Source organism: Vanessa cardui, chromosome 7 (genome assembly GCF_905220365.1).
Source record: "Vanessa cardui chromosome 7, ilVanCard2.1, whole genome shotgun sequence".
NCBI classification, from domain to species: Eukaryota; Metazoa; Arthropoda; class Insecta; order Lepidoptera; family Nymphalidae; genus Vanessa; species Vanessa cardui.
In genome coordinates this window covers 13,903,297-13,929,109 of record NC_061129.1, presented here as the reverse complement: position 1 = coordinate 13,929,109, position 25,813 = coordinate 13,903,297, and the positions used below count along the sequence as shown (strand labels likewise).

Sequence of the window (25,813 nt, the reverse complement as noted above, 5' to 3'; positions counted from 1 at the left end):
GACTCGGCTGGTAAACGCTTAAATTCTTATTTTGAATTTCGAACAGTTGGTCTTCTTCTGCATAATAACATCCGTAAGGCAATGGCAGTTGCTTGGCCAATAGCAGAGCTCAGGCCGCTTTCGTGGGCGTATTGGCGGCCTCCGATTGGTCGGCTCGCGCTGGTTTATCACTCGATTTGTTAGGAGCGCCGTCACCGCAGTCGCGCCGCACGATTGTCGATTGTCGCCATTGTGCCGAGCGGCGTACGTACGACGGCCGTATATTCGCGATACGCGTTCTTATCGATAAGGTTAATAATTGAGCTATTCGATTGTTAAATTATGAATAAAATAATGATAAAGTTGAGTTCGTTTTGAATTTTGAACAGTGTTGTTACCGTGTGCAGTGCAGGCGAACTGTTCAGTTTTAAATAGTTGTTTGAAGGCTACATCGTGGATCTAGAATTACACCAACGTGCCAGCGGCCACTTGATGAGGTAAAGTACTTGAAAATATTTAAGAATCATTGAGTTGCCTCTTAGATACACCTGATTGTGTTCCTCCGATTTGATTCGGTTAGTGTCAATGAACTTGAAATGAATTATTTCCTTTTTTTAATATGTCTTTTATGACAAAATGAAAGTAATGCCAATTTCGATAAATGCATTATACTAAACGAAAATAAAATGCTTTTTTTATGTCTGGTCAACACGTATTTATTCTAGTTACATAATAAATGTATCACATCGGTAAAATAAGTAAGTTACCTTCATTTTACAATAACAATTGTTTCCTTTATCTATAAATGCAATAATATAGAATATTGTATGTGAAAACAAAAGAAAGCAACGGCAAGTGTATCTGTGTTTTATACTGTAGGTGTACTGGATATATATACATTATACATATATAACCAGTGCACCACTATTTTATATAAATATATAGTTGTAAGACTATATACTGTAGTATTAAGGTTAAAACTTAATATGTATTGATTAATGTATTATATATGATAATTATATGTTATTATACAGCGTGATCTCTTATTTGTTGTGATTTAGAAATATTTTTTTTACGTATTTATTTGAAACCGTTATTATTCATTCCGGACGAAAACCTAACAATAGTTATAATCTGTATTGGTTTATGATTGAGGAAGTTTGAAGGACATTTTAGAAGGGTAAATCAATAATGTACAGCATTCTCTCAATAAAGGATTTTGTAATTTCTTATTCGTATCTTATTAGATTTTTATAATTATCAAAGAGGTTTTTGTTATAAATAGGAGTGTCTTATTTGCTGATAAAAGTATTACGATAACGATATTTTTAAATTCATATATCAAATGGTTTGAGGAATTCCTATAAAGCTTTTTTCTCTTTATAGGTTTTATTATATGCTTTTAATGTCCGATAGAACGAGGGTTATGTACAAAGTTATGAATGTTTTAAATAAAGCTAATTATATAACGTAGCCAGAGATCATGTACCGGCCCCGTCGTGCAAGAAATGTATCTCATTCTTATTAAATTAGTATTTCGAATTGATCTCGTGCTTGGAGAGAAAACCTTCATGTATTAAATGAGAATCTGCTTTATGTCTTCCTACGAGTCATTTATAAAACTGTTACTGTACTTAATGTCTAAAATATTTACCACGAAAGGAACGAAAATGTGAGGCAATATATTTTCATACGTAAGTAAGTTTAATAGAAACAGTTACACGGAACCCATTACTAATTGGATGACTTAATTGAACACGAAAGAGACTTTTGCACTTAGCTACGGAATTCTAATACATAAATTGTAATCACATACTGGAACTTACCGTTGGTAGCGATAGCGAGTCTTTTTGGGAAAAAGAGGTCGTTTTGCTAAATAAATACTACCTGTTATGAGGTAGAATATTTAAGTGGCTAATACCTACCCAGCGTTGACAGACCTACCATGAAATATAGGTATTAATTAGGTACATTTATCACAATATTTCTTTATGTTATATATATATAAATATATATAGTATCCATCTTTAACATTACAAACATCACACATACATTTGGGTCCGTCGTTGTGTTATATCTCGTTTGCTATTTGTTTATTTACTTACTTAAACCCAGAAATATATTTGGAACTACGACACAATTCGAAGGAAAGCGATATTAAAGTAAAAAGAGTGTTGCCAACCTAAAAATAAAAATAAAATCAACAAACATTAATCAAAATTCACATGGGTCGAAATTGGCCAGTGTTTTATACAACCAATTAGGTTCTTTAACGTTTAATGAAGGCACAATCGCTGCATATTTATAGCAGCCACCATAAAGGACCTTTATTATTTTTACACTTTTACAATGGCGAGTGGTCTTTGAAACGCCGACGGTAACACTTTGGCTGTTCAATGTTGAGTTATTGACCCTTATGATACTCGATAAAGTGTCATTGCTAGGCCATTTATTTTAAACTAGTAGTCGCCCGCGGCTATGCTCGCGTTTTAGGGTGTTGCTTGCCACGTGTTAGACAAAAAAGCAGCCTATGCCCATTCTTGGAGTTCATGTTTGCTTCATACTAAATTTCATCAAATTCGTTTCAGCGGTATAGTCGTAAAAGAGTGACAGATAGTGTTAATTTCACATTAATAATATTAATATATAGATATATTTCACAAATACATAGTTTTAGCACATAGCACAAAAATACACTTGAATAAGATATCATCAGCAGTTATTTCACTGCCAAGTTTATATGAGTGCTCGATTGGTTTGTTCCACTTTGATATTTTTTTGATATATGTAAGCTAGTATAACTACAGACTAGAAAGATATCACTTAGGCTTAGGTAATCCTTAAGAACCATTTGTCTGCAACCCTTAAACAATGAACACTGATTGATGAACTGAATCCCATATTTTTATTATAGTTTGACGACCTCCGTGGTCGAGTACTGTGTAGGTACACCGGTTTTCATGGGTACGCCACTCTGAGGTCCCGGGTTCGATTCCCGGCCGAGTTGTTAGAAAATTCATTAGATTTCTATGTTGTCTTGGGTATGGGTGTTTGTGGCACCGTCGTTACTTCTGATTCTCCATAACACAAGTGCTTTAGCTACTTACGTTCGGATCAGAGTTATTGTGTGATGTTAATAGTTAGTCTGATTTTTAAAGAGATTATATCAAATTAAGAAATTCTCCCACAAGTTGCATTCCACCAACCCGCATTGGAACAGCATGGTGGAATATGTTCCAAAACCCTCTTTTTAATGGGAGAGGAGACCTTAGCCCAGCAGTGGGTAATTTAGAGGCTACTTACTTTTAGTAAAATTACAGATTCTGATGTTTCATTTCCACTTCCGAAATCTGACGAGAAAAAGTTAAGGAGTAACAATCCATAGGCACTTTAGAAATTCGACAATGATAAATTCCCGTGTCTAATCAAATCATTAGTTTTGCGCTTGATCCCTAGCGTCATATTGGGATGGATCCTCAGTTGAGAAATTAATTGGGTTGCAATCCCATTGCACCCTTACAGTGAAGAACTAATGAGTTAATTTTCGCATTATTTTGGTAATATATATCTGGTATGTCTGCCGTTGCCCGAATTCAATCAACCCTTATATGCCCAGATCTTCGCCATGTTTATATATTTTCTTTTGTATATGGATCAGAGCGATGGGCCACAGAAGAGATGAATGAAAGACAATTGCATGACAAATGTGTGGTGTTACGCGAAACGATAGAGTAAGGTCTTAGGTACTTTTATGTACTAATTGTACATAACAGGAAGATTGAAATGGCTGTCATGATATGGGTATGTTATGCGGAGGAATGAGGACCATGTTGTAAGGGAGGTCTTGAGCACGGATGTGGATGGATTTAGAGGACGGGGACGATCAAAGAAACGATGGATGGATTGTGTGAAAGACGACATGGCTGGAAATAATGTTATTTCTAAGATAACGTTAGATAGAGAACTATGAAAGAAGAAGATATGCTACACAGAGGATGATAATTATGATCATGATATAATTAAATACCTGAAAATAGGTGATGATAGATGATGATAGTACTGATAGTATTTGGATAAAGCTAATAGTAGTTAGGGTTTTTTAGTATTTGGTTAAAGCTAATAGTAGTTAGGGTTTTTTTATTATGTTTTGTTTCGTTTCACACGAAACTCAAAACAAATTGACCTCATAACAAGTTTAAGGATTAAAACTTCTGATAAGGTATTAAACGGTAATAGGAGCATATATAACTTATTTTATAATTATTGATCACGACTGACATATGGCGTTCGTTCAGCTACTTGTCTGTACGTATGTCTGTTATATAATGTATTATTTGTAATGTCTGGTGTTACAAAATGAACGAGTGAACAAAAAAATCTCTTTTGTTGGAAGAATAAATGTTGACTAAAACTTTGTCTTTCTTCAGCTTTATTAAATAACGCATTGTTCGAAGAATTTATGTTTTGTAAATTTAAGAATTTTGTTTCAATGATTTAAATAAAAATATATATAAAATCGATTTTTAAAAATTACATTAGAATAATTGTTATTTATTTATTTATTTGGGAAACAAACAATTATAATAACAGCTAAGATTAAAAACAAATAAAAGAACAACATAAATCAATCAAGTTTCCACTTAAAATTAATACAAATAAATGACATATTACATTAAAAATAAAAACAGAACAGAAAGTACAAAATGCAAGTGCAGCATTTGTAGTTTACCTAATAATATGACGTAATTTGTAATAAATCCTTCGATCTTAATAACAAATAAAAAAAATATTATTAAAACATCTTTAACAAATTATAATTCGGGATAAAAATCATCAGGTTACATCTCAACTTCCTTAAGCCAATTCAAATGGAAATTTGTACCTACTACCCACTGCCTACCGGATTAAGGGCTTTTACTAACTAGATATGAATAATAGATACTCAAATGTATGGTATATATTGAATCAAAACTATTTACAATATAAAATTGGAACTATTCAATAGTTACAAAAACATCTATACTTTTATTGCTTTACCAATTACTTGAAGTTGGTAAGTTTCTCACGAAATCTCACTGATGTGTAGCCGAGCCAGATTGCTATAAGTACATATATTAGTGGATATAATCTGTGTGCCGCCGCTTCAGTACTCGCCGAAAGCAAACATCGATAGATCGTGTCTGCGTTTGCGCATCGGATTACCAGCAACATGATTTAACTCGAACTCACTAATACGATCAACGTTCATACGATTACAATGTGTCATAACAACTTGATTGATTGGATATAATCTTGTTTGAATTGTATTGAAACTACATATTGAAATAAATATCCCACTGCTGGGGAAAGACTGCGTCTCCTTTTTGGCTTTAGGTAGAAAAACACGTGGTTTAATATAAATTATAATCACACACATAAGTACTCTATATATTACAATGATTTTTCCACTGTCCATAATGTTCTTATTGGGTACTTCTTGCTGGGTAATCTCGGATGATTCTAATTGTCATCCGAGATTGATCCTAATAGTCTATTGAATTAGATGAACCATTAGGATGAATATTCATTTATCATATTATCTAGAACCTACATAAAAATGCCACAAGGAATCCCCGAAAGCATCTGAAAATAATTTTGTTACATTATATCAATCATTAACTAGGTATGCGACTTGATCATTGGACACACAGTTCAAGTTGTTATTACTTATCAGAAATAAATAACCTATTGGTTTATATAACTGTATCTTAATTGAAATTTCATGATATTCAGCAATTACTTTTTCATGTATCAAATCTAATAAGTCTTGAAGTTACTTTTAGATCGGCGATGGAAAAAACTTCACTTGAGAGCAAAAAACCTAGCACGTGTTGGAATATTTTTGTAACAAATACACTTACTGCTGCTCTCATTTATCTTGAGATTTAACTAAAAGATTGATAACTTTTATTGCATAGGTAGGCGGAAGCAAATGGGCCATTTTATGGTAAGTGGTCACCACTGCCAATAAGTATAGGCGATGGAAGAAATTTAAACCCTTTCTTACATCGTCACGACCCTTGGGAACTGAGATGTTATGACAATTGTGCCTGTAGTTACACTGACTCACTTACCCTTCAAACCGAAATACACCTTTATATCCTATGTAATTAATGTTACACAATCCTTAATAGTAGGATAGGATATGTCCCAACTGTTACTTTAGTGAAAGTTTAATATTTGTAATTACTTTTCGTTTAAGTATTTTTATTTAAGTGATGTTAGTTGTTTAATTCAAATTATCAATAAGATAGTTTACCGCTAACCAACAATGGTTATTAGAAATTCCAGTGTGATGAGAAAATTTGCGGGTTTTAATCTATGCATAAGTTAAATTAATTAAAAGTTAATATAATACGTTAGATTGATTGTTAGTGTTCGTATGTTAATCAAATTATTTTTATTAGTTGTCATTGATAGATGGCATTAGTAGGATTTTAAATCGCGCTATAGTTGTCTTCGTTTTGTTACGATATGTAAGGCATTGTTCAAAATAAAATTTGAGTTTTCTGGATCAATAATTCTTTCATTCGTCATCTAACATTGATCCTTCGAGCCGGATTTGAATTTTCATTAACAACAGCATTTATCATTAAAACAAATTGTCTTTCAAATTGTATATCATCCATAGTGAGTACATAATTTTGCATCATGTACTTAACTGTCGTTAGAAAAAATAATGTTTCAAATATTAATAATAATTTCAACTAACTATGATACAAAAATCTTTGTTTCTGAGTAACCTGAATTGAAATTGTTAACAAGCCGCGGTAAAACAGAATCCATAAAGAAAACGATGATGTCCACACTAACAGATCCAAATGAGATAAATAAATATTGATAAAAAATTACGAATGTTTCGTATCCAGAATTGAGGTATGTCGAGGTTGTTAATTGGTTACATAAAGAGAGCGGTCGAAGGCGGCGTCTGCTGTCTCAGTAACTACAGTAGCTTGTTTGGTCACAAGACTCACTGTGAGCATATTTAAACGGCTTTCAATGCAGACGTACCTCATCTGTACCTTATTTAGCTTTGTTTAGATGTATATCAGGATTGCAGTAATGTGTTTGGTTAACTTTGAACTTTGCCGATTCGTAAATTAAAATCGTTTTTTAAATGAGTAAGGTATGTTATTCAACACAATTATATAGATGATAAAAAGGCGAGCGTGTTTCAGGCAGTATATATTTTATTTAAATGCATTTAAGTAATATATATTTTTATTTCAAATATTGGAAATGAGTTTCTTTCCAGTATTTCTCAGTAGAATCTACACTACGAACTGTTGGTAGCTTTATTTTTAATATAGTTCTGTAAAATGACAATACAAAGTCGATTCAAAGAAAATTCTTCTGTAAGCCTTAAATGTACAACTTGAAAATAATAGATGTACATACATAAATAAAATCAAAGTATGATTTTGTTTATAATTTGTGTAATATTTTGATATTTTATTGGCATTCGTTTACATGAATTGCAATTAGTGAATATTTTAAACAAATGAGTTACGATTTAATTGTAGCGAACCAATACGGTTTTAAATATATATACCTGTATTAATTTGTATTAAAGCCTAAGAGACAATGATTAAAATCTCAGTTATATGAGCAACCTTATGGAACACGACAAAAACAATAGTTATTTCTATAATATAATTATGTCATAATAATAGTTTAAAACAAAACATCTTCCTGCTTTACAATATAAACATAATCTCGCGTCACTCGATGTCAATGTTTGCCCAGGAGTTCACGGACTACTGTAAAATCGTTACGTGCCTTGTCTTGAAAATCAAACTCGGCCTTTGAGTAGTTATCGCATTTTGTTTTCGTGTCAGGGTTCCTTGGACCTTTTAACTGTAACATATGATAATTAATAGATAATTATTACAATTGAATCGTATTGTATAATATAAAAACGGTAAACTGATAAGATTCATTCAAATTCCATAATATTAGTCAGTAAATTTTTTAAGCAAAAGTTTAAATGTACGGGCTATACAGAAATACATATCAAGGCGCCCTCAATTACAAATTAGATTTAGTTTAGGTATATACGTATTTATGGAAGATTTTAAGTGTACGTTCTACGGAATCTGTCGTAGTTACTTTATCCTCCATTTCATATTCCCAAACATAAGCATGGGACGGAATCGCACAGGAGGCAGGTGACAAATATTGACATATTCCGTGGACAAACAGAACCTTTTTGACCCAAATACATTATTCTCAGAAAAGTAAAATGGGTAGACGAAGTCCAAAAAGGAAATTGTGGAGCAAACGATACACGCAACGTTTATGGTGTTATAGATGTACCTACACGTTTCGAATCTAATTAGAATCGATTCGATTTTCAAAATCAATTTGTTTAATTGAGTATTGCCAGATTCGAAAACGTTTTACATTTTATTTGAAACTGTCAAAAAATAATTAAAACATCTATACTATTTAAATATATAATATATATTCGTCTGTTTTATTTTTGATCAACTTTCGCAAGCTTAATTTTTAAATAGATCGTATACGATCTTAATAAACACTTTGAAGTTACCAGAATATAAATTTACCTCCTAAAGCTATTAGAAAACATAACGTATCAAATAGTAATTCCCTCGGAATGAGTAATTAGTTTGATTCAACCCTTGAAGGGTGACGATATTTATGCATATGCTATAATACATTTCGGTTGTTATGTAGCGCCTGTGCCTTCGACTCCCACAGGGGATTTATTACACCCACACGGTTTCAACATTAATTTAGTTATAACACGTTTTACTTAACCACTTGATTTGTTTAGTTTTGTTTAATTAATTATAATATCCTTGATGGCTTCGCTAATCTAATTAGTGGTGTGCCGATTTATATTAGCGATCTGAGGTTTGGTTTGATTGTCTAATTTATGCCTATGTATTATATAAGTGAAATAACTCTGACTGACTCATCACAAGATATCGGAAACATAGGCTCGATTGACTTGGAATTTAGCTTAGTTACTATTTTCGAGAGTTAGACTAAGAAAGATTACATGGGTAGATTTTTGGAAATTTTGGAACTTTTAGAACTTTTAGTTAGGAATCGGGACGGATACCTACTAAGATGTTAATGTTTAAGTATTATATGTTGTTTTGTATGTTTTTGATTGTTTTCCATCGATTAGGGTTGTCAAGTGATTTATATTAATCTTTACTAGTTAAGTTTTGTTTATGTGAAAGATTTATTGGTGCGTTTTGGGGCACTGACTGGTATGCCGTGACGGCAAACGACACGACGCTCTCTTATGCAGTCTTGTTTTATCGTATAGTTAGATGAATAGGTATATCTATTTTATGGAACTCAACATTTTTTTTTAATTTACGGATTTCATCAATTACGCTGATTCATAACTATCCGGTGAGGGCCAAATTTTATTATGATTCTTTAAAGATAATTTAATAATAATCAAATTTGGAATTGCCTTGTGAAATAATTTCAAGAGGCCTTCACTTAAGATTATAACTAATAAAACGAAGATTACGATTTTCTATTACATCTTGTGAAACGATAAACCAATTAGTGACTTTAACATGAAATAGGTATTATTATTAGGCTATTTTTTATTCATTAGTTCGTGTTTTACTGAAGTACCTACTTAAACGAGTATAAATACATATTTCTCTGCTCTGCCCTTTTCACTCAATTAAGTTACACTTTACCCTCAAAATCTGAGAACTCGACTTACTTAAAGGTATTAGAATAAGAGTCCCCAACAGGTAAATCATTAAAACGCAAATCCGACCAATCAGAAACAAGTATTCCTCCCGTGTCATAAGCAGCCAATTTGTAAAGGGCCCTCTTTCTAATGCGTATGATATTAATATTTTCCACTTTTATGATCACAGTAATTGTCGCTGGAATATTAAAAGTTGCAATTGTTACGGCGCACGTGGTGATCTCCAGAGTGTGGGGGCCGGCTCCCGACAATGCCCGAAACGTGTACTGGATCAGTAATGGATTATTAGTTTTTCAATCGTTTTAAAACCATGGATTTCGAAATTTGCACCGAGGTTTCGAACAGTTTGACTTATTTATTTATTCGCGATATCCAGCTGAAGTACCTATGCCTATAGCCACCTGTATTGTAAAGAATAAATGAACAAATAATTATTGCTTCTAATTCTTATTACAATATTAGGTACGAAATGATAAAATTATGTTTTTATGGTTTTGGATAGGAGAAAAACAGTAGGTATTCTGTGTTAAGATAAAAGGTCTTAGTTTATGTTCTAATGAAAAAATAAGTTTAAATTAAAAAATAAATAAAAGTTGAAATGTTTTTTTTTTTGTTTTATCTCGGCACATTACGCCTCGTGCATATTTCCTCGAAATGTTTTCACACGGGCACAGTAATTGTCTATTTATAGCTTTAGATTGAATAATAAACATGAAAATATTATTTTTCCATCATTTTGAAATTCTCAGCGTTTCTCTACTATATTATGAATGTATACCTACATATAAAATCTACCTGCATCTCAAATATACTCCGTGTATGTTACCTACTCATGGATATCGATTCCGTTGTGTAGTTTAAACGATCGAAGCCAAATGACGGGAAGTGACTTTCTTTTATAGGTAGTACCTACTATGTAAATATATTTATAGTAAAAATATAATAATAGGTAGAAATTCTATTCCATGAACATTCTGTAATAATATGTGTAAAACAAATACTTAAATTGTATTATTTTCACAGTGCCGCTGGTGCAATGTGCGACCGGGCTGGATATGGAGGCACCATGGGTCATTTTCCAATGGGCCACATGTCGGCTATGGGAGCTATTGGTACAATGGGAGCGATATCCGCCATGAACGGACAGACGCATCAGAAGAAATCCCAAGAAGAACATATAAAACGACCCATGAATGCCTTTATGGTGTGGTCGAGGCTGCAAAGGCGGAAAATAGCACAGGATAATCCCAAAATGCATAATTCTGAGATTTCAAAAAGATTAGGTAAGTGTTTTATCTATCTATCTATCTTTATCTTACAGTTTCTAATTGTCCCACTGTTAGACCTTAGGTCTTTCTCTTTGGAGAAAGTAAGCAGCTTATTCTACCACGCTATTCCAATGTTTAACACATGTAGGTATCCTCACGATGTTTTCCTTCCCACCGAGCACGAATTACACGAATACGACATACGAATCTCATCATCAAATGAAATTAATCAACATGATAAAATGGATCAAGATGATTAGTGCCTTCAAAGCAATAAGCCATCTCGGCTCATAATCTTCCTAAAGCACACATTCTTCTTAAGACTTCAATGTTAAACTACAAAAACAATTTAAGATTAGTTTTGGCGGAATATAATTTGACACATGTAAGTTTCCTCACGTTTTTAATACATGGTATATTATAAACACATGAAAACGTAGTTGGTACTTGATATATTCCGCGATTTATATCATAAATTGGTATAAATTCATACTGGCTTGTACTGTAATCGGCGTCTTCGCGTTTGTACTTCACTAAAACTTACCATCAGGAGTTGAGTCAAATACTCGGTACATACCTATATGTACCGAGTATTTGAATCAACTCCTGACAAATGACATGTCTTTATATACATAAAAATACAGTAGACGAAGGTAATAAACACTAAAACGAATGTCAGAGACACCTTGAACGAGATTTTTCGATATTATAAGTATAATTATTTTATACAGAGCTAATATCTGTTTGTATGTAGGTATTATCTGAAAATCTGCCGAGCTAATGATCTAATTTATTTATTTTTCTATCATATAGCAATAGTAGCTTAACCAGCGTCCCCCCCTTTTAGCCCTTTTTACCCCCTTAGAGTGGAGTCTCCTAAAATTCGTTCTTAGCAGATATCTACACCTTTCAGTAACCTATCAGCTCAATATCATATTTGTTGCTATTATTGTTGCTGAGATTGATGTAGGGAGAAAAAGTAAGAGGTATGTGTTATTCCTGAGTGTTCTAAATGGTATAAAATTGTGAAGAATATAAATAATATTTATATAAATAAATAAATATGAGACAACATCACATACATTACTCTGATCCCAATGTAAGTAGCTAAAGCACTTGTGTTATAGAAAATCAGAAGTAACGACGGTACCTCAAACACCCAGACCCAAGACAACATAGAAAACTAATGGTAATCAACATTATAAAATAATTTTATTCATAAATAAAGTACGCGTGCGGAGCCGGGTCAGGTAAATAGTTAAATAATAAAACTAGACAATCGTAAATACCTAAATATTTTCCAGACGCGTTTTTATATGTTTTATTACTTCTTATTGTATTAAAACTATTTGCTTTTAAAATGTCGCTCAGTAGGTACCGCTTCGCTGACTTTAAATTAATTTCAGCTTATTATTGTTTTTTTATCAATATTATAAATTAATTTTGCTTATTTTTTATACCGTGGTATTGTCTACATCTTTGGTAAATTGGATTTCAATATATTTATTGTAATACATAAATACAACTGAACATACCTAATATAATGAACATGTTATATATTTAGTATAGGTTCCTATATCATTCGTGATGCGTGAAAATAATCTAAGCATCATTTATAACTAAATGTTTCTTGTTAGAGTAAAAAAGCTTTTTTTTAACTGTTTCATTATTCTAAGGCTATAGACAGGAAAGTCACAGGTTTTAAGTTGGGTGAGATATATTTTATTAAGTGTCTTTGTAAAAATATCTTGAGTAGACCAAATTTTGACTAAGTTAAGGGCTCTGTTGAAGCCATCTCATCCTGATAAATCTTATCATCATACATTCCAATGCCAAACAAGGATGTTTAGTATATTTGTTTTCCAGTTTAAAAATATAAATTTGGCAGTGTTTCATTTCTGGGTTTGTACTGTTTCCGGTCGTGTCAGTATGCCGGCCGCAGATTATTAGTCACACTCGTACAGTATAATTCTGGTAGCCTATAAGATTGTCATTGTGGAAATTCGGTGAGGACGATATTACTAGACTAGAACAAATTGATGCTCAGATTGGTACCAAAGGTTGGAATATTGGTAATGTTTTCACACCCAACATCCATAGATGGAATTACGATCGGAGACATCTTATCACAAAACGGATGTATAAATTGTTAAACCTATCCTACCAGTTTTCAATACCAATCAAAGCTACTGATCCTTTGAAATCGAGAAGTTATATTCATAAATTGGTTTAATTTAATTGAATAACATCCTTCATTGTACTCGAGTTTATATAGGCTTCATTTTGATTGCAAATTGATCATTTACATCTCACCTTTGTGCTGAATAGGATTCTTAGAACACCCAGTTCAATTCTCTCAGACAATATATATGTAAATTAAGGACATTTACGATCCGATATTTGTCTTATTATAAAATAATTTTCACTTAAAACTGTCAACATAAAATCTAAATTGAATTCTTTCAAAGATTCGTCGGCTCGGAATGAGTTACGAGTAGACTCTGCCATTGTTATCGAATGAAATAATTTTAGTCATTATTTATAATTAAATGACATCGTAAACGAAATGTAACGAAGTAATTGATTATTACAAAAATAACAATACCTCAATGAGTCAAACTAAGGCGACGTGTATTTCTGCGCGCAGTTCAATAACTTTTACGATACAGTTGACCTTCATGGTTAAAGCGACAATATTTTTGCGAACTCAATGAATGCTTAAAAGGTATAAAGAACGGCTGTAGACGCGCACAGTTGACAAATGTCTTCTAAAGTCGTGATCAAAACACGGAGAGTAAAAAAAAATGTGCTCACCGTAAAAAAAGCGAAGGCGCAATCAACCGGCAGAAGCGACACAGCGGGGTACCGGCCACCGAATTAATCAACGACCAAAAGTAAGCAAAATCCCGTCTAACAGAGAATTTAAAAATGTTCAGAAAAGGGGAGACACGGGCGGAAGAGTATGGAAAAATAAAACCTACCGCGGCCGCCATTCTGGCGGTGACGGCGAGAGGAAACGCCATTTTCTATTTTTCCCTCCTTTTTTAACACTACCTACTCTTATGTAGCATGATTTCGCAGGTTTACGTGAAGCTCAATGTATATGTTTTAGAACAGCTTTACATAATTAAAACTTCAATTCACCCACATTTTTTTACATAGGAAAGTATTTATGCAATAAAACCTTTTTGTTTCTCTTTCCGACAATGATTTTTCATAACTGTATTTATCATCGTCTAAAGACGTTTTATGTTTCTCATATATAAAAGTGAAGTGATCTAGATTTTACATTATATAAAATCTAATTCGTTTGTTTCACGATACGTACCTACTTATCTCTTTGTGTAGTCTCCTTAGAATTATCCATGTCGGTACTGTCTTGCAAAAATACCCTGCGTTACGGAACATTGTACTCTTTCTAACTGTAGTTGGAATGGAGTATTGTGTTTCTTTAACGAACGGAGCTGGGGCGACAGTGCTTGTATTGTCCTGTTCAAACAGCGCATGTTTTATGCATACAATGTGTTTTGGATACTGAATAGCGACGTTTGTAGGCAGAAATTACTTGTTTCTGCTGAAAGCTGAAGGGATGGGTCGAATTGGAAAACTTTGTCCGAAAGACTTTCATATTGTTACCAACGTATAAACGTATACTTTTAATATTTAATTCTTTATCAAACAAATTGACCAATGGTGACGCTCATTTTTAATTTATTCTTATGTTACGTTATAAGCTTGTTTTATTATTTGTTGAATTTAAATATCCATGAGCCCCTATTGGTGGATATTTCATTAGTATAAAATCAGCTAAACAATGTCGTGCTTTTGTTCGGTACCTGTCAATAATCGGGTGCGTATTGCGTACGGCTCATTGTTTATTGGCATTAATAAATCGACGCACAAAACGCGTTTTGTTTACGAAACCAATCGAAATGTCGCCCGACAAATGTCGATGCGCTCAACAAAGGTATCGCAGTACAATGCTGGCGTATCTTTTTACCGAGCACGTTAGAGATACACGGACGGATCGTTTGTAAAGTAAAATAATATAATATTAATACATAAATGGGGAAACTAATAACAATGCGATTTAACTCAGTGCTACTTTCAGATATATATATTTTTCATATTAACTCCTATTTATAGAAAAGTTGAACGAAATCGCCCACGTTAAATTCAGATTGTGATAAAAATCTTCTAAGAAAGTGTATACATTATTTACAATTTTCCCCCCTTGAAGGGTAACAAAAGTGCCCTACTATGCTTGGAGGGTTTCGCTTACTTATCAAATTTTATTACCAGACAAAGATCCTATAAAATTAGCAAATATAGTTAATTATATTTTACTATTGAAACCCATTAGGTATATATGGAGGTACCTTACATAACCGATAACAAACTAACAACGCTTTCTAAAGTCTTTCTTACTAAATTCTAAAGTCTTATCATACTAGAAAATTACAGACTGTTAAAAGATTTATAATCATGAGTACACTTATGTGACACAAATAATTGTCGTCTATACTTATATTGTAACGAGTATAAATTAGTTTGTTTGTATGTTGGGGGTAATCTCAGGAATCATCGTCATCATTCCGTTCCAATCCAAAAGAAAACGCTTGTATAAACCTACATTAATCCTGAGTGATAAAGGGTATAAATTATATTATAATTTTCTTTGTTACTACACCTGAGTGATTTCTAGTCATTAATAAAACTGTATCACGCTTATCTGATCTTGAAAAAAAAAATCTTCAAAAATTCTTAGTTATAAAATATTCTCGAATTGCAACAAACATTTAGTTCGTCGTTCTTGACGGCCGTGTGTAGCGGTATTTGTTTTCATTGCTGTCTGTTGCATTTACCTACCCTCAACGATTGTACTGCCAACTGTTAGGGGCGTTACACGTACGTCTACTAGTTAATATTAATTAAGGCGGGGGCGGTGATTGTAGTTCGTGTAATTGGTTTTCATTTATCGACACTGGTAACCCTTGCACGTGAGACGATTACGATTAATGCTCGATTTTGTTTAATCCCTTGTTGGAGTCAAGTTAATAAATAATTTCTTATAATCATTATACGAGCCGAGGTGGTTCAGTGGTTACAAAGCGTGCATCCTATCCGATTATCACGGGTTTGAAACCCAGGCAAGCACCACTGAATAGTCATGTGATTAATTTGTGTTTATAATTCATCTCGTGCTCAGCGATAAAGTAAAATCGTGAGGAAACCTGCATGTGTCTTATATCAAAGAAATTCTGCCACATATATATGCCACCAGCCCGCATTGGTACAGGTGGAATATGTTCCGAACCTTCTCTTCAAAGAGAGAGGAGGCCTTAACCCAGCAGTGGGTATAATTGCTAACTACTTTGGGGCTACATAAGTTATAATCGAAAATGTTTGTTGTATAAACTCAAACTCAAATTCCTTTCTTCAATATAGAAGCATTCCACTTAAATATCAATTCGGATAAGATACAGCCTTTACTATAAGAAACTCAACGGAGTATATAATACTTAAAGTTACTAATAAATAGTAAATTGTTACGTCACACTTAATACTATAGTACCTACTGTATATTCTGAAATATTTGATTATCAAATCACTCTCAACGAAGACTGGTCTAATGTTCAGGAGATATTACTGAGAGTGAGTACCCTATGAACCTATAACTTCATTCTCTATTCACTCACGGCAGCTTTGTATATATATTTACTAAAAATATATACAAAGCTGCCGTGAGTGGATATCAATCCAGGATAAGGAGTCTGCAGAATTTTAAACCAGTCACTAGACCAAGAGGGCCGTCAATATGTATTTAAATCTATATACATACCTAATATTGCATATAATTTATTGTAATTATTACATTATATCGTATTGACTTATCTGAAAGATCGCTACATAACGGTGAGCCCGTGTCATTGTATGCCTTAATTTTTTTGTGGTAAATTTTAGGTAGGTACATATGTTAGCGGTATACATAAAAGGATATTTATTACATAGCCGTTGTTATATTAGGATTCCATTGTATCATTTGTCTGTATCACTTCTGCGAATCGAATGTACCTATCTACATATATACATATGTTATTGATTTCTGTGATTCCAATAGTTTGAAACCACTTTTTTGTATTCTAATAAATAATAAACTCTTTGTTTAGATTATTTGGTAGTTTCCATCCTGCCCGTTTTATATAATACCTGCGTGAGGGGGGGGGGGGCAATGTCATTTTCTAAGTCCCTGGAGCAAACTTAGTAGTAGGGCTTTGTTTAATGGTTGTTACCATTAAACAAAGCATTGTGCACACACGCCAGGATTGGTGCCACCCACTCATCAGATATACTAACGCCAAAAATCAATATTTAAAATTTTTCTTGGTGGTAGGGCTTTGTGCAAGCCCGTCGTAACTACAGGCACAAGGGACTTAACATCTTAGTTCCCAAGGTTGGTGACACATTGACTATGTAAGGAATAGTTAATATTTTTTACAGTGTCATTGTCTATGGGAAATCGTGACCACTTACAATCAGGTGGCCTATACGCTCGTCCGCTGTAAAGAATGCTTAATATATCTGAGCTAATGTCTATGGGCGTTTACTTTGTACCTCTACTATTAAAAAAAAATCTTAAAACGGCACTTTTCCAATTATAATATTAGTAAAGAACAGTTGTAGCAGTTCCAATTATAATATACAACATGTACAACATTATCACAGCGTCTGGCTAGACACCGAAAAAAATAATTCCATACATACAAATATAAAATACGCGAACAAGACTTCGTTCTCATTGTGTAAACTTTTTCATCGTTATAAAGTTACACGTTCACCCGCGCCCCGTATAATTCCACATAACACATGTCGATTTCCAATTTACGACGATTTTCCTCGCTCTATGTAGCTTTTTACTTTCGATTTTTTGTTTCAAACGTTCTCAACGATTTTTTACAACAGATGCAGTAATTAAAACACCGTGGCATCACAAACGTCATTGGCTATTATCCGATGTGGAGCAGAGGCATGTCCAATAGCGAGCCAGCTTATAATCGTATAAAGAAACCCGTGAACATCTCTGAAAAGTCTCATTTTTTACGTAAAGAATGTACAGCCGACTCAAATAACCGGGTATTGTGTGTTAGGAATCTATTAAAATACACTATAGCGGATGTTCTGATAGAATAGATGTTTTGTTTGGTAAGAACGGGAGCTGTTTTCGGTATAATGAACTTTTATGTTGGTAACTGATACCGAAACGATTTATAATATGTTTTTTTTTTTTGTAATCGGAATGCGTCTAATCTGTCATGTACTTACATGCTATTATGTATAAGGTGTCGATAAAGATGTTTCCTTGATTCGAATAGACTAAAATATTACATATATTTACAGTCGAGCAGCAATACTTAGAGTTAATGTGTTTCGGTTTGAAGAGTTAGTGAGTCAGTGTAATTACGATTGCGAATTGATGATATGAGGAATGCTTTTTTTAAGGCCTGCAGCGATCGTTAACCGTGAGTTGACCCATTTGGTCGTCCGTCTACGAATATGCGACAAAATAAAGGATTTTTTTTAATTTACTTACATCTATTTACATATATCTACCCATTTACATTAGGCGATTTATGATAAGACATGAATCAATAAGGAAATTAAACATTATAAAGAAGTGTTATTCCTTAGACACTGCAAACATCTACGATCTAGACTGCCACTAATATCAGGATAACAAGTGATCTGTCGAATTAAAATCGTAGCCGAATATTATTGCCGGTTACCTAACAAGTGATCTGTCGAATTAAAATCGTAGCCGAATATTATTGCCGGTTACCTATTCCCGTTTGAATGTACATTTCACTTTTCGGGACTTTGTATTAAGTATAATCCTGTAAAATGTTAAATCCTCAAGATACTTGTGAAATCCTATTTGAATAAAATATACATTGATTTTGCCAGCTTTTTCACTAAACAAAGGCTTCCGCTTATAAAAAATTGAAAATACATTGAAATTATAATGTAGTCTACATTAAAATCATTAAAAAGACTCAACAAAATGTCATGTTTAATCTACTCTGAATTACAAGTAGTACTAAAACATTCAAACTGTAGTCGGACATAATAAAAGTGTATTGTAACTTTTCCGACCGAGCATTGCATCAAAACACCATGTATTCGTTACACAGATGAGACGGAACCTCAGAAGTGAAATGCTTCGAATATAACTTCTCATACATTGACAAAACAACAATTAAAAGTGTAATTGTTGTCTATAAAACAGATTTTAATAGACTAGTGTTAGTAGATAGGGAAAGGCTAATAACAAATTTGTTTGAAACAGTACTCAAAATGACTATGTTAGGTATCATAAATGCTCATAAAAAAAGTTATATTTAATTATTTTTTGGTACCAAAACAAAGTATGAATTACATTAGTTATTCGTTTTCATGGAAGTATGTTCGTCCGTTTTTAGACATGTTCTTTTATGTCAGTAAATATCTTTACAATTGATAGATCCTAGAATTTGCTTACGTACATTACTAAAATTTTCAAATTGCCATTTTACAAAATTCATGGGTCTAAAATCATCCATCAAAGGTCATCTAAATCCATCGATAAGAATATCAGTAGTTATTTAACTAATCAAAAATATACCTACATAGTACCTATATGGATCATAGTTACATTACATATACACATGAACACAAGGGACATAACATTTTAGTTTACATGATTGTAGGCACATAGGCGATCTAAGGAATGGTCAATATTTCTTACAGCTCTAACATGTATGAGCGGTAGTGACCACTAAAAATGAAACAAAATGAAATTTGAAAATAAATAAAAATGTTCTGTTTTCCCGACATCGCTTGATGCTATTTCGACAATCTATAGTTCCGTGACAAGTACAGCTATTACTGTATTCAGTAACATAGGTACTCAAACTAAGGGCGCGTTATCACGCCGACGCAGGCTGTCAGGGGCACGCAACAAAAATACTGTTGTTTCCTTGTTGTTAAAAGGGGCGTTTGTTTGCCCTTGTTTAATTACTACAGCCTTTTGTATTCTCTTACATTGACGTGGTCCGACTGCTAAAGTATATGAATTTCGTTTAAATATTTTTCAGCCATTGTTATATAGAAACGATTGTTGGGTGAATAGTGAGCGAGGATTTTAATTGAAGATACGGTATTAAAACGAATAAGTATTTTTTCAATTCGTCTCGTTTTCGGTGTAGGAAAATACAAGTGTATCCATCAGCTCGCTTCGGAGTAGCGTGCTGGAATGTGTTTCAGACTTTCTCCTCAAAAGACCGTTGCCCAACAGTGGCAAATCTACAGGCCTTTTTAAATACTTGTACACATTTTTTTTTAATTCAAGTATTATTAAAAAGTAACTACAGTTATTCTCTTAATATCGCTCATGAATATAAACTAAACCTAAAAGTGACGTTTTAAGCTATTTATTTTCGACGGAATCCTTTTTCAAATGCACACGTTGTTATGTGTAAAATTACTTACAACAAACTTACCTATTGTGTTTTGAAAGCAATACATTCAGACTTAAAGCATATTTATGTGTGGTTAAATACATTTCTATAAATGTAGAATTGAAATACAATAGCCTATATGCTTATTGACTGAATAACACATCGCTACGACTCACGAGGGCGGAGTACGATCGTTTGGCGGGTGTAACCGCGCGGAGAATTTGGCTGAACGAATATACTTCAGGAACGACCAGTTTGATCGTCAATAATTATAATTTTTGAGTTAGGCAATGTTTTTTAAGAAGGATGGTTACATAATTCGACGGTTCGAAGTATAAATCAATCTAGTAAAATTTACTATTTATTACTTATCTATAATACACATGTAACGCAGATAAACCCGCGAGCCATTAACTTATAAAAAGTCAATTAATATATATGTGTATTCTATACATATACAATTAAATAAATATACAATACAAATTAATTGATAACAAAGATAGAAGCTAGTAAACCTTGTTCAGTTTAATTCAAGTCTATGTACTCAATATAAAAGAGAAACAAAATTTAATATAACATAAAAGCTAATCAGAGTATATATAACAATCTAATTGAAATTACAAATCCATTGACGTCCATTACTAATGCAAACCTCAATTTGAACACAATATCCCCTCGATGAGACACCCGAAAAAAAATCTATTAAGATTTAATAAAATCATGACCTAAATAACATCTTACCATTTCAATTTTCCGGACGAAAGGGTGGGCTCCTTCGTCTTTGTTGGGGCACTCCCCCCACCCCATTGTCGCAAGGCACACAAGCTTTCAGCGTAATGAAGAGCATTTTCGTCCGATTCTGAACACAATGGTCGTTTTAATACAACGCTGAGAGGAAACTCCTTTGTCGCGATGTGTATTGTTGTATACGCGAGTGTGTCACATGCGTCGTTGTTTTTTGTCTCGCGTTTTTGTTTTTACGATTGTCGTTGACAATGGTACGTAATGTAAAACGTAACTAACGCTGTTCTGCGACTTCTTGATGAGTTTTAATGGTACGGGACGGGATGGTTTCATTACGTTAATATTCATTCTTTAAAGACTCGTATTTTGGAATGCTTTTAAATTCATTTTCACATTACAATTTTAATGTGAAATTTGGTCGCCTTATCATAGGTTTCTTTTAAGTGTGTGAATTCAATACCTAATTCCTGATATATTAACAACCTGCCCATTTACACTAGCCTTAAGGTTTTGATTAAATGTAGGCAAATCAAACGAAATTACTTAAATTGAATTCTGAACAATATTTTATTTTCTTAAAAAAAACAACATGAAACACATTTCATATTCTGCTTCTACTGCATACTGCGATCATTATTCAATGTTGCCAGCTTTTGTTTATCGTAGAGGCGGGATGTAGGAAATAATTATTGTAGAGTGGCAACACTCGAGGCACGTGCCGCTCGCGATCGGTGATTGTTAATTAAATTAAAAATAATATTTCTCTTATAAGCTCCGAATGCTTTTAGATTTAAATATACCTCGTTTGTTTAAAAGGGTCAAGTGAATTATTTTGTTTCTACGTACGTTAGCATTGGCTAAGTACTTATATAGTAAACTTATCAAACATGTCGAAAATCTTAATAAAATGTTGTTGGATTTTTCTGACAAGAAAATTGAAAGAGGCCGCACTTACCTCGCCGCGCAAAAAAACACAGAAGGTTGGTCCTCGGTTTATTTATACATTAATTGTTCACACATTTAATAACTCTTGCGCAGGTTAATCTTTGTTGAATATGGCCGCTTTGATCGAAATCTGTTAGGAGAACCTAATAATTTGCAGATTGTAGACTTTTAAGTAGCTCATTTTCCGAATGTTAACTTATTTACGATATAATTACGTAACTATAATATCAGTCGCGATCCGAGTAATAGAAATAAATGGCTCTTAAATTATATACATAAAAGTTATGTAATATAAACAAGTGCACACAGAGACCATGGTCTGGAATATAGGAAATTGTAACGTGTTTTTTGGTCCAACGTAATATTCTAAGGCTTTGTGTTTTATCGCGTTGCTTTCTGTCACAATAATTCCGCACCGAAATTCAATTTAATACTTTAAATGGAAAGAAACGTACAAAAGTTTAAAGAAGAAATTTAATATAAATATCTGATTCTGGTACATATGAACGTCATTGAAAGGAAATTACAAAGGACCTCCGCATCTCGGTATCATTGAGCTGCGTCTCGTTTGACAGAACGTATAATAAGTCGGCAAGTACACGATTCTTATCATTCCCGCCGACAAAAGCAACAGTACCCTCCCCGAAGTATCGACAATAATGAGGAACCGGGAAAAACTTCTGTAGCGGAATGAAAAGCGCAAATTCGTCATTAGGCGGCGCTTTCCGCCATTGTTCTCGCTATCCTGCTCGCTCTTGTGTTAATTCGGACGTGCGCGAACGGGACGAAACTTGGTCCTGCGACCGGATTGTTCCTTTCTATGTTGGCGACATTGTTTTCGCTTTTATACTCGGCTGAATCAGGATTGTCTTGTCTGTTTGAATGGTCGGTGGCGCCCCTCCACGGTATCGATGCGATGAATACAGCCTTCTATAAATGGGGGGAGACAAAGGGTTGGTCTCTTGAATCGAGTTGGGAGACAGGTCGTTCGTGCTTTCGATTATATTGTATCGATCAAAGGCTTTGTCTCCGCAATGAGGGATGGTTAGAGCAAATTACTTTTCTCTTTTTGTCTCCCTGTCATAATAGTTGCGAACTGAATGGCGCATTCAGACTGTTTGTCGCCAAAATGTTTGGGATAACATTTGGTGACAATGCTGGATACTACTCCATTGCTATTCTCGTTTTAATTATATCATAATGCTTAAAAAAGGTTTAATACAAACAATAATTTGAAGACGAATTCTAATTTTAATTTAAAATGCACGGATGTCATGTTTTACTTTCTTTTTCCTATTTTATAGTGCCTTAGCTTCCAAGACAATGCTTTAAATAAATAAATTAACTCCCAGGTGCCGAGTGGAAGCTTCTAACAGAAGATGAAAAGAGACCGTTCATCGATGAGGCCAAGAGGCTCAGGGCGATGCACATGAAGGAACATCCCGACTACAAGTACCGACCGCGGAGGAAACCCAAGACCCTGAGGAAGGAGGGATACCCCTACTCCATTCCCTATCCCAGTGTGCCCATGGACGCCTTAAGAGCTGGTAAGTCACTTTCAAACCCATTAAACTTATTGTCAAACTATTAATAATGAATACTCTGTTCTCTCGTCTATATCACAATAGTAAAAAAATCGAGATTATTATGTAATATAAAATAGTAAAAACTGATTCTGCTATTTTGGGTTCAATTATTACCAAAAAGAATGTACCTACTTACTCTATGTGAATGTATTCTTCTTTACTTTAATATAAATGGTGATTGTGATCTTGAAACAATGTAATTATTATATTAGGATTTTGTCCTTAAAGCGTATTCAAAGCAAGTTTATCTTAAAATATTGAGACGATCTTATGATTTAACTTTGAAAATTCTGAAAATTAAATGTTTTTTCTAATTCCCTTTGAAAATTTCCTTTTGAAAAAGACTTCATGGTCTTATTATATATTAAACAAGAAAATGGAATCACGCTGCGTGGCGCAACTTACATTGTACTACTAAAACCGTCTCCGAAACGTGCTGCATCTTCCTATATAACTTATATGTATAGTTGTTAAACAGTTTTTATCGGTCGAGCATTACAAAAATGGTCTTATCATTTATAGGATATATAGATTTATCGTCAATTTCATCAGACAAAACCGGTAGGCGTACCATATCATAATCTGGGATTAAGAACTGCATTAACAAAGTTATATCAAATATTTTAATTCACTCCAATTTCTAAATACAATGTTACCATACATAGTGTTTTACGAAGCTATCATTAGTGATCGTAAACTCACTTGTTGATGACGGTTCGACGTGATTGGTTGAAATAGCAGATAATATGACGTATTTATTCTTCTTCCGTTAAATTAGAAATCGTAAAAATTCGGTATCTGAATTTGACTTTGATTTGCTATGATTGGTTTTATTTAAATTGTTTAAACAATGATGTGTTGTAGTTGATAGGAAATCGTGTGGTTTGTGTAAATAAGCTACTAGACAAAATATATATTGTTAGGAATAATAAAGTATCACCGTTGATACACAGGTAGGTATTGGAACTAAAATATATTTCTAATTTGGCTGACACAATTTCCTTAATGTACAAAATGTTTTATAGTGTCCGATAGACGCATCAAGAATCGTAAGGCTCGCAAAAAAATAATAATCTTTCCAATACTTTTCTCACAAATAATCTAAAGAATTTGTTTCCAAATGAGAATCTATTTGCTTAAAAAAATGAAGTCTGTAAAAAGAAGAGAGTGAGTTACATCCAAAAGCAAATGTTATAAATTAAACAACTTTGAAAATTCACCTTGAAGAATCTGCAAACTTTATACATTGCATTAAAACGCTTACAATTTACACTGTACCAACATATAGACAAAAAATCACCTTTGTTGAATTTATGCTTTTGTAACTTATTTACTGTCTACTATATACGAGATATCGAAATATAAACGACAATAAAAATATCAAATCGATAAACGATGACACTCGACGTCACTGATCTTATAACAGCGGTGGTACCGACACTTACCCAACAGTCATGCTTCGTTTGATTCTATTTTTAAAATTGTTTAAAAATAAAGACTGTGTGACGCCTTCTTTCTTATTATTATATTATTATTGCAAAACCGAAAAAAAAAACACAACACTTATAATAGATATAAAAAAAATCGATATTATTTCACATTTCAAAGTTAAACGAATAATATTTATACTGGTACATGTCCTTTGGTTTTTTATTAATTATAAATAAACAACACTAAATAAGATAAAAATTCACAACAAAATTTTCAATTAAAAAATTACTTAATTGTGATTTTGATGTTTTTTTTTTCACTTCTGTCGTTTTTTATATAATTTGTTGCCGTGACGCTACTGTCTACTATAGCCAATGATTGCATAGTATTATACGACTACTATTATTAAAAGTTATCCTAACATTAAAATGCATAGATAATTTTATTACTTTAATAAATAAAGTGCGTGCAAGCTCGTGTGATCTACCACAAACGAACCTTTTCATCAGAATAGTTTGAATCAAAATCTGCACTAAGATTTGACTTGAAAATTAAGTCATATTACACCAGAGTGAAATCACTGAGGAAATCTTGTAATGTTAAATGTGATGCGAGTGC

The 25,813-nt window shown here is 33.1% G+C and overlaps 1 protein-coding gene across 1 annotated transcript in view; it reads left to right on the top strand.

Moving 5' to 3' along the window:
* The first annotated feature begins 228 nt into the window (after positions 1-228).
* Positions 229-25,813, top strand: part of LOC124531413 (transcription factor Sox-21-like) — a 48,334-nt gene continuing 22,749 nt past the window's right edge. Inside the window, exons 1-3 of the mRNA XM_047105999.1 lie at positions 229-476; positions 10,751-11,010; positions 23,531-23,725. Coding sequence (XP_046961955.1) covers positions 472-476; positions 10,751-11,010; positions 23,531-23,725 — 460 coding nt within the window. The 5' untranslated portion in view covers positions 229-471. The remainder of the gene's footprint in view (positions 477-10,750; positions 11,011-23,530; positions 23,726-25,813) is intronic.